Below are 8,868 nucleotides of genomic sequence, written 5' to 3' on the forward strand. Positions count from 1 at the left end.
TAATAACATAACATCAGCTAACGGCTGCTAACAGCAGCTAATAACAGCTAGCGGCAGCTAATAACAGCTAATGCTGCTAACGGCAGCTAATAACAGATAACATCAGCTAACGGCAGCTAATAACAGATATCAGCTAACGGCAGCTAATAACAGATAACGGCAGCTAAGTCCAGATAATGACTGCTAACGGCAGCTAACACCCTGTATCTTTGTTTCTGTGCAAATTTAGACATTTTAATGTAAATTTGGCTTTGTAACTTCGGGATAAAGATTGGCTCTAAGGGCTGGGTCGGTCGGGCTGGGGTGCGAATGTAAATTTGACCTAAAACCGTCTCAGTGCTGCCCCCTATGAGCCACTGCAGTTGAATTTCCCTTGGCTTGTCTCTGCACACGTCTAAAAAACACCCAAGCAGCATCTTTTTGTCATAAAGTCGCTGTGAAATGGGCCACTTGTTGTTTGTCACGTTACTGAAACCCCTTGGCTCCGCCCCTCTGACCCATTGGCTCCACCCCTCAGTCTCTCTGGCTCCGCCCACTCTGTTTGGGGGCGGGGCTAATCAATGACCAGAAGAACCACTGATCTGTTGCTGTTGTTGCAGAAACACGACCGGCGTGACGGAGGAGGCGCTGAAGGAGTTCAGCATGATGTTCAAGTAAGCTAGCGGAACCAGAACCGGGCTGCTTGTTCCCGGGTCGGTTCTGACCGTTCCTGGTTTTGCTCCAGGCACTTCGACAAGGAGAAGTCGGGCCGCCTGAACCACCAGGAGTTCAAGTCGTGTCTGCGCTCGCTGGGCTACGACCTTCCCATGGTGGAGGAAGGAGAACCCGACCCGGAGTTTGAGGCCATCCTGGACACGGTGGACCCCAACAGGTGGGTTCTGGTTCTGGTTCTGGCCCTGGAGCGGCTCCGACGGCTCTGCTTCCTGACCGGTCCGGCTCCGTTTCAGGGACGGGAACGTGTCGCTGCAGGAGTACATGGCCTTCATGATCAGCCGGGAGACGGAGAACGTCAAGTCGAGCGAGGAGATCGAGAGCGCCTTCCGGGCGCTGAGCGCCGAGAACAAACCCTACGTCACCAAGGAGGAGCTGTACCAGGTGAGCGCGGCTCCGCCGCGGCCCGGTTCCGGCCCGCGGGCCCGGCTCACGGTTCTGCTCTCCCCTTCCAGAACCTGACCAAGGAGCAGGCCGACTACTGCCTGTCGCACATGAAGCCGTACCTGGACAGCAAGGGCCGCGAGCTGCCGTCGGCCTTCGACTTCGTGGAGTTCACGCGCTCGCTGTTCGTCAACTGATCCCGCCCCCCTGGCCCCCCGCCGGCCAATCGGAGGCGCTCCCCGCTCACGATGCATGTCCAGAGCCGCTCGCCGTCTGTCCTATTTAACTGCTTGTAGTGAAACTCTTAAACTGTGTGCTTCAATAAACGCTACTGGTTGCCATGGAAACCGACTCTTTATTTCCCAGTTAGCCCGGAGGCTTCACCCGATTGGCCGAGAGGCCCGTCAATCCGCCACCTGATTGGCTATCTGCTCCAGCTGCAGGCTCTCTGCGGGCCGCTGCTCCGTCAGGTCCGAGCTGAGCCTCCAGACGCCGACCGACCCGTCGGACCGCCCCGCCGCCAGCAGCCGGGGGTTCTGGCCGTTGAAGGCCAGGCAGGTGGCGGCCCGACCCGGAGCGCCGTCCTGGATGGTTGCTGCGGGTCGCAGGGACTTCCGGGCCAGGTCGAAGATCTGGACCTCACCTGGAGAGCAGAGTTCAGTCAGGAACCGGCCGGGTTGGTCTCCAGTTCGGCCGGTTCCGGTCGGGCTCACCTGGCCCGGTGGCGGCGGCGAACACCAGCGGCCGGCTGGGGGACCACTGCACCTGGAAGACGTAGGAGTCCGAGACCCGGACGGACAGCAGCGGGTCGGCCTGCAGCAGCGAGCGGACCTGGACCAGGCCGTCGGTCCCTGCGCTGGCGAACAGGTTCCTGCAGAGACGAGTCGGGTCAGACAGAGTCACCAGAGCCCGGTGGGTCCGGGTCGGGTCGGTACCGGTGGAACGGCGAGCAGTGGACGGAGTGGACCGGGCCCCCGGACGGCCTGAAGGAGAACACGGCCGGCGCCCTGGGGGTCACGCTGCGACCCTCGGAGGTCACGGCGGCCGGCGTCTGGGAGGAGAAGGCGCAGCGGAGCAGCAGGCCGCCTTCGGACCCGACCAGGAACGTGTCCGGGTCCCACGGAGACAGAGCCGTCGCCGTGACGCCCACCGTGCTGCTGCCGCCGCGGACCTGCAGGCAGAACCAAACCGGGTTAGCAGCGCTGCTAAGCGCTAACAGCTAAGCTAAATAAGTGTTAGCCTAGCGCTTTTTGCTAACTTGGAAACCGTTTAGCGCACTTAGCTTCCATTAAATTAATGTTTCTAAGTAATAAAGCCATAATTTACTCTAGTTAGACGTTTATATACATGCTCTTATTTTGAAGTCTGTTCACAGCATTTCCTGTTTTCTCTTGCTGTAACTTTATTTAAAACGAGACGAATAACGGGAACAAAGTGAAACTGAGACTAAGATCCAAACAAAACGTTAGCATTAGCATTAGCTTCCAAATTTAGCTGGTCATCAGAACCAGGAAGGAAAGTCCGGATCAGGACTTTGGAACCAGAACCAGAGTCCGGTTTGGTTCTGGACTCACCTTCAGACTGGCGCTGTGGGGAACCTGCTGCTGTACGAAGGCGTACGCAGCGACCAGAACCATCCTGCCTTGGTCCGGGTCCACCGTCCACAGCAGAACCCCGCCTCCAGAACTGGAGCTCAGAACTCCAAACTCTCCTTTCTTCTCCAGCGGAACCCAGAACACCTGCGAGCAGAACCGGGCCGGCGCCACATCAACACAGCACGATGGTTCTGCTGGGTTCTGGCTCTGCCGGGCTCTACCTGATACACCGGCTCCCTGTGGCTGTCCGCTGACATCCCGGTCTGGGCCAGAACCGGGTCCTGAGTCCGGCTGGTGTCCCACACCACCACCTCCCCGCTGAACAGGCCTCCTGCAGGAACAACGCACAGACCGGTCAGTTCTGGGCCGGCGGCGCCGAGGCGTCCGGTTCCGGTTCTGTGGACCTGCGATCAGCGCGGGCCGCTCCGGGTGGCAGCACACGGCGGTGACGGCCGCAGGAACGTCCAGAACCAGGTCCGGCTGTTTGGGCCTCAGGCTGCGGCGGTCCAGGTTCCACAGGCAGACACACGACTTCTGGTTGGTCCAGTCTCCGTCGTCGGTTCTGTTCGGGGAAACGAGTCCAAACGGGTCGGTCACAGAGAAATTTAATTCCTGGTCGGAACCTGGGAGGGAGGCAGCATTTATCGGATGCTAACGCTAACGTGCTAGCTTGGCCTGTGTGAACGTACCGACCGTAGGCGCAGGCGATGACCGACCCGGTGCAGCTCCAGGACACGGCCGTCACATGCAGGCCTTGTTCCTGAGCGCCGGGGTGTTCAAGCCTGTGGACATGGGAGACCTGCAAACATCACATCCCGTCATCGTTATCCACTAATGTTCCTCCGTACAATCCAGATGAAAGCATGAAACTCTGAGGAGACGCTTCCTGGCATTCAGGTAAACAGTGAAGCAATTCCAATCTCACCAGTTCCTCTTTTGTTGTGTGGATTTGATTTCTCAAGTTTTTTGGGGTTTTTTGGCCAATCAGGGCTTCCGTAAATATACCAACTTTAATATGGAAGCCCTAAAGAACACATAAAAAATACTGTTTTGGAAAGACTTTAAATTGTATTATTTTGTTATCTGCAAGTTAAAAGAAAGATTTAAAAAGTTCCTGAAACTGTTTTTTTTTTCACTCTATGGAATACTTTCCCCCCAAAATGTCAGCAAGGAAAACACCCAAAAGCAAAGTTTTCAAGGCCTTTCTGACTATAAAAACACATAGACTCATAAACTAATTACTTTTTGAAGATTCAAATGTCATTAGTCTTTCATCTGCATGTAAAAATAAAGTTTGAAGACTAAAAACGTCTTAGGAATATTTTGATTTTGAGAACTTTTCTTTTCCTGAAAGGCCAGCAAAAAAAAGAGTGATGTACAAAATATGAACAACTTCTCAATCAAGTCCTTCTTGTCCCCTTTTTTTTTTTTTTTTGCCTTTCAGGGCTTCCATAGTTATTTTTATCGCCTTTCAGAGCTTAAATAGTTATTTTTTGCCTTTCAGAGCTTCCACAGTTATTTTTTGGCCTTTCAGAGCTTCCATAGTTATTTTTTGCCTTTCAGGGCTTCCATAGTTTCTTTTTTGGCCTTTCAGAGCTTCCATAGTTGTTATTTTTTGCCTTTCCGAGCTTCCATATTTGTTTTTTTTGTTGTTTTTTTTGCCTTTCATGGCTTCCACAGTTTGTTATTTTTTGCCTTTCAGGGCTTCCATAAATTTTTCTTTTTTGGCCTTTCAGAGCTTCCATAGTTGTTATTTTTTGCCTTTCAGAGCTTCCATGTTTGTTTATTTTTTTTTGTTTTTTTTTTGCCTTTCAGGGCTTCCATAGTTATTTTTTGCCTTTCAGAGCTTCCACAGTTATTTTTTGGCCTTTCAGAGCTTCCATAGTTATTTTTTGCCTTTCAGGGCTTCCATAGTTTATTTTTTGGCCTTTCAGAGCTTCCATGTTTTTTTGTTGTTGTTATTTTTTGCCTTTCAGGGCTTCCATAGAACAGCCATTGTTGATGTATTTTAGTTGCTCTAAAGGTTTTTTCCGCTCACCTGTTGGCTTCTCTCCTCCCAGTTTGCCCGGAACCCGTCAAAAGCGTGACTCCTGGAGTTCTTCTCCAGCTCCCGGATGAGCAGCTCCTCCACGCGCCTCAGGAAGTCCACCAGCCCGGGTGGATCAGAACCAGAACCACTGACGGCTCGCTTCGGGTCCATCTGCTCCTGTGGTTCCGTCTGGGTGAACCTGGAGGCTTTGGACCCGGTCTGGACTCCAGCATGCTCGGTGGTCACAGCGGGGGTCTGACAGGCTCTCTGGAACAAACGGAACCAGAACCGGGTCACTCAGAACAGAACCAGATCTGCTGCGGCTGACCTCTTGACTCTCACCGACTCTTGCGCCCCCTGCTGGGGTTTCCTCCACACCGACTCCACCCTCACAGGGTCCAGATCTTCATCAGCGAACATCTTCACGGTTCTGGTGTCGAAGTTTCACCGGATTCAACCGGAACCGAACCGAAAAACAACCTAAACTCTGCCTGTCGCCGCCATTTTCAGCGCAGCCGGCGTCACCATGGTGACGGCCTTCACCAGATCACGTGACCGAAACAAAGACCCGGATCGGTAAAAAAAACAAAACCCTGAAATAAAACAGGAAATAAGATGATTTAGCTCAGATTTTCTGAAATAAACCAGTTTAAACCCCAAACACGAGCAAACAGCGGCGCTTCTTCAGCTTCTAGCTTAGACGTTTGAACCGAACGAAGCGAGTCGAAGACGCTGCGTCATTTCCGCTTCCGGAAGCAAAACCCTCCAAACTAAAATCTAAAATAAATGACGCTAAAAATAACTGAAAATGCTACAAAATTATTTTTAAAACTAATGAAGATGCTACAAAATTATTTAAAAAACTACTAAATAAATGAATTAAAAATTAGCACAATTTTTTTAAAAAATCTACAAAAAAGTAAAACATTAATAAAATATTAACTTTTCAAAATAAAAAAAACTCGGCCTAAAATTATAAACTACGAGAAAATGCTCCAAACTGAATTGATCAACTGTAATAATGTAAATATAAAATAAAACCTACAGGTTGAGCTTCTGAAGAACTATTTCATGATCCAACAAACCTGTTTCTGCCGCCGCCATATTGGTCAGGGCCTCCGTTGTGCCGAAGCGGGTTAATTTACACAATAAAAGCCAGAAACATTCGGAGTTGAATCTAAAACTGTTTTAATTCCGTTTCTGCCACTTTATTTGTTTCCATCTTAATGTTGTTAGCAGCTCGTCGTTCCTCCAGGTCTCATTTCATCCAGCAGAACCGAAACAAATCCAAACCCAGAGCGGCTGGAAAACATTTTATTAAAACAGGAAGCGGGACGGCGGCGTTCCCAGGAAGAGCCGGTTCCCTTCAGCTCTGGTTCCCTGCTGGTTACAAACCAGTTCATGAGCTGTTTAATGCTGACGTCACATTTAGCAACAATCATTTCCCAGAATGCTCGGCGCCCAGAACCAGAACCAGATTCCCTCTATAAACTGCTGCCTCTTTAAAAATAGAGAAATGTTTTAATTTAACGATATATATATATATTTTTTTTTTTTTACAGTTTTTCATCTTAAATTTGCACCAATTAAAATCAGCAGAAACTTTTTTTAGTTCTTTTGTTTTGCTTCTACATTATTTTCTTCATTTTGCATCAAAATTAAACGTTTAATTCAACGAAATAGTTTAAATTCATATTTGTGGATCTTCATTTTAAACATAATTATCGTAAAACTTGACAGGCTTTTATTGTGAAGGGTCATGCAGGTTTAATTATAAGAACAAAATCGGCTCTTTGGTCTCCAACGGTCACTGAGCCCATGGGTAAAAATGGCCTAGTCAAAGGAAACGGGTTTGATTTATCCAGATGATCAATAATCAATCATTTCGTTCCACTTCCTGTCGCTCTGCTTTTTGCCCGTCACAATAAAACATTAATACTAAATAAAATCTATTAAAATGTTTCAGGCCTGAACAAAATGAGCAACATGTCGCCTGAAATGCTACGTGCTAGCATTGAGATGCTAGTTTAGGCTAGCATAGCGTCTCTGCTAGGCTAACTGCTTTTAGCCCAACAACCCAGCGTCCAATCAGATCGATCGGGAACGTGACAGCGGCTAGCTGCTGTAGCTGCTGCTAGCTGCTGTAGCTGCTGCTAGCGGCTGTAGCTGCTACTAGCGGCTGTAGCTGCTGTAGCTGCTGCTAGCGGCTGTAGCTGCTGTAGCTACTGCTAGCTGCTGTAGCTGCTGCTAGCTGCTGTAGCTGCTGCTAGCGGCTGTAGCTGCGCGTCAGATTTACGGCTCTACCAGAAACATGAACAAAAAGGTTCCAGGAGGAACTTTTGTTTCCGGTTCTGGTTCCGGCCCGGTTCTGGTTCTGGTTCCGGTCCGGCTCTGACGGGTCGGGTTAAATAACCAGAGGCAGACTCTGTGAGGCAGCGGTTTATTATGGGATGTCTGCCTCGGTTACTGGGTCACCTGGTCCAGGTTGTTTATGGGTTTTAGATCTCTGTCCTCTGATTGGACGTTTGGTTTGAGCCAATCAGAGCAGAGCTGGTCGGTCACATGGTGCAGCAGCTCCGCTCGGCTCTGGATCAGAACTTCATTATGGGCTTGGCGAGTCGGAACCTGATCCCGTCTCCATGGCAACAGGCCCGCCGACCCGCCTCACTGGTCCAGCAGGACGGTCCGGAGCCGGTCCTCCTCGCTCACGGTTACCGTGGCGATGGCGCCGTCGTTGAACTCGAAGGACGTGCCGCCGTCCACCACCATGCAGGCGTCCCAGCACCGCGAGCGGACGCACACCCTGCAGGAGGAGCAGAAGAAGAAGAAGAAGAAGCTGCAGCGTTCACGGCTTCCTGTCCGGCGCCGGACGGCCTAGTCAAAGCACTGACTTGGTGGCGAAGCCTCTCTGCCGGCTGCTGGAGAACACGCGGTTGCTGATTGGCTCCCTGACGCTGTAGAAGAGGCGGGGCTCGTCCGGGGCGAACACCAGGGACGCGTTGTAGTCGTCGGTTACTGGGCCAGAACCAGAACACATCAGAACCAGAACCAGAACCAGAACTCGCTCTGCTGGGTCAGAAACTCACCTCTCTCCAGGAACTCCCTGCTGAGTGGGAGTTCAACTCTGGCCCGAGACGCTCCTGCAGAACATCAGAACATCAGAACATCAGAACCGGGCCGCGTTGATCAGAACCGGGCCGCTCGGAACCGGCCCGCTTCACGTACCGATTCTCAGAACCTCCTCCACAGACTGTCCAGCCAGTTTGTTGATGTTATACGACCTGCGGGAGGAAAAAAACATCAACACAGCTGACAGAAACGGCTCAGTCAAAGTTTCAGGACGAGGTTCTGGTCCGGTCCGGACTCACCAGGCCTTGGACCCGGTTCCGGTGCACACGCTGAGCCCGGAGCTCTTCTGCTTCTCCCAGGGCCCGCCGTCCACCGAGATCTCGTAGTACGACGCCCTATGGAGGAAGAGACGGGGAGTGAAGACTTTTAGCTGGGCCCTGCGGTGGAAGAGAGTCAGCCGTGAGTTCTGGACGGACATGCGGCCGGCCGGCGGGTCGGGTCGGGTCGGGCCGGGCCGGTACCTGGAGGACAGAGATTCCCCGATGAAGATCTCGTTCAGGCTGCGCACCGGCAGCAGGCTGGGCTTGGAATAGGCCGGGTGCAGCGCTCCGGCTCCTGAAACATGGCAGAGAGACGGACAGTCACTGCCAGAACCGGGCCTCCGGAACCGGTTTCTCTGAGGGGCGGTTCCTCCTGGTTCTGTGAGCCGTACTCTGCTGCCGGTCCACGGTGCTGATCCGGTGGGCCCGGTTGTGCTGCTCCAGGCTCAGCTGCTGCTCATGCAGGTCCACTGGAGACGGGTTGATCCCGGTTCCCTCCAGGTGCAGCCGGAGCCGCTGGCGCCACAACCACCTGGACACACAGAACAGCTGGGCCCGGTTCTGAAGGGGAGGCTGGAGCTAGCGCTAGCTATAGGGAGGCTAGCAGATAGCGTTAGCTATGGGGAGGGTGGAAGCTAGCGCTAGCTATGGGGAGGGTGGAAGCTAGCGCTAGCTATGGGGAGGGTGGAAGCTAGCGCTAACTACAGGGAGGCTGGCCGCTAGCGCTAGCTACAGGGAGGCTAGCAGCTAGCGCTAGCTA

At 52.1% G+C, this 8,868-nt stretch overlaps 3 protein-coding genes across 12 annotated transcripts in view; 1 reads left to right on the top strand and 2 right to left on the bottom strand.

Annotated features, from left to right (window-relative positions):
* Positions 1–1,442, top strand: part of sptan1 (spectrin alpha, non-erythrocytic 1) — a 22,061-nt gene extending 20,619 nt beyond the window's left edge. For 5 of the 7 annotated variants that reach the window (XM_008424843.2, XM_008424844.2, XM_008424845.2 and 2 more), the window contains 4 exons: positions 600–653; positions 725–871; positions 948–1,095; positions 1,167–1,442. In XM_008424843.2, coding sequence (XP_008423065.2) covers positions 600–653; positions 725–871; positions 948–1,095; positions 1,167–1,292 — 475 coding nt within the window. In that variant the 3' untranslated portion in view covers positions 1,293–1,442. Of the gene's footprint in view, positions 1–77; positions 106–134; positions 163–599; positions 654–724; positions 872–947; positions 1,096–1,166 lie in introns of those variants that run through there. The other 2 variants (XM_008424849.2, XM_008424850.2) reach the window with 2 other exon arrangements.
* Positions 1,443–1,474: 32 nt separating this feature from the next.
* Positions 1,475–5,460, bottom strand: dync2i2 (dynein 2 intermediate chain 2). The gene is made up of 9 exons (XM_008424842.2): positions 5,062–5,460; positions 4,729–4,986; positions 3,380–3,489; positions 3,095–3,252; positions 2,912–3,021; positions 2,670–2,834; positions 2,031–2,266; positions 1,809–1,966; positions 1,475–1,738 (listed from the first exon to the last, which is right to left on the bottom strand). The coding sequence occupies exons 1-9, from the start codon at positions 5,137–5,139 to the stop codon at positions 1,500–1,502; spliced, it is 1,512 nt and encodes a 503-aa protein (XP_008423064.1). The 5' UTR covers positions 5,140–5,460; the 3' UTR covers positions 1,475–1,499.
* Positions 5,461–7,143: 1,683 nt separating this feature from the next.
* The window catches only part of nadk2 (NAD kinase 2, mitochondrial), a 25,611-nt gene continuing 23,886 nt past the window's right edge, over positions 7,144–8,868 (bottom strand). For 2 of the 4 annotated variants that reach the window (XM_017307870.1, XM_008424836.2), the window contains exons 6-12: positions 8,501–8,640; positions 8,265–8,403; positions 8,088–8,183; positions 7,945–8,000; positions 7,806–7,859; positions 7,611–7,734; positions 7,144–7,522 (exon numbers count right to left, since the gene is read on the bottom strand). In XM_017307870.1, the coding sequence (XP_017163359.1) occupies positions 7,384–7,522; positions 7,611–7,734; positions 7,806–7,859; positions 7,945–8,000; positions 8,088–8,183; positions 8,265–8,403; positions 8,501–8,640 (748 nt within the window). In that variant the 3' untranslated portion in view covers positions 7,144–7,383. Of the gene's footprint in view, positions 7,523–7,610; positions 7,735–7,805; positions 7,860–7,944; positions 8,001–8,087; positions 8,226–8,264; positions 8,404–8,500; positions 8,641–8,868 lie in introns of all 4 variants that reach the window. The other 2 variants (XM_008424840.2, XM_008424841.2) reach the window with 2 other exon arrangements.

The sequence above is a fragment of the Poecilia reticulata genome, linkage group LG12, assembly GCF_000633615.1.
Source record: "Poecilia reticulata strain Guanapo linkage group LG12, Guppy_female_1.0+MT, whole genome shotgun sequence".
Taxonomy (NCBI): domain Eukaryota; kingdom Metazoa; phylum Chordata; class Actinopteri; order Cyprinodontiformes; family Poeciliidae; genus Poecilia; species Poecilia reticulata.

Bases quoted from the DNA above. Each gene is read 5' to 3' on its own strand.
- dync2i2 (XM_008424842.2), bottom strand. From the start codon at position 5,139: ATGTTCGCTGATGAAGATCTGGACCCTGTGAGGGTGGAGTCGGTGTGG. The intron at 3,253-3,379 runs GTACGTTCACAC...TTCCCCGAACAG, and splicing joins ATCGCCTGCGCCTACGGTCG to AACCGACGACGGAGACTGGA. The intron at 1,739-1,808 runs GTGAGCCCGACC...TCTGCTCTCCAG, and splicing joins CGCCGCCGCCACCGGGCCAG to GTGAGGTCCAGATCTTCGAC.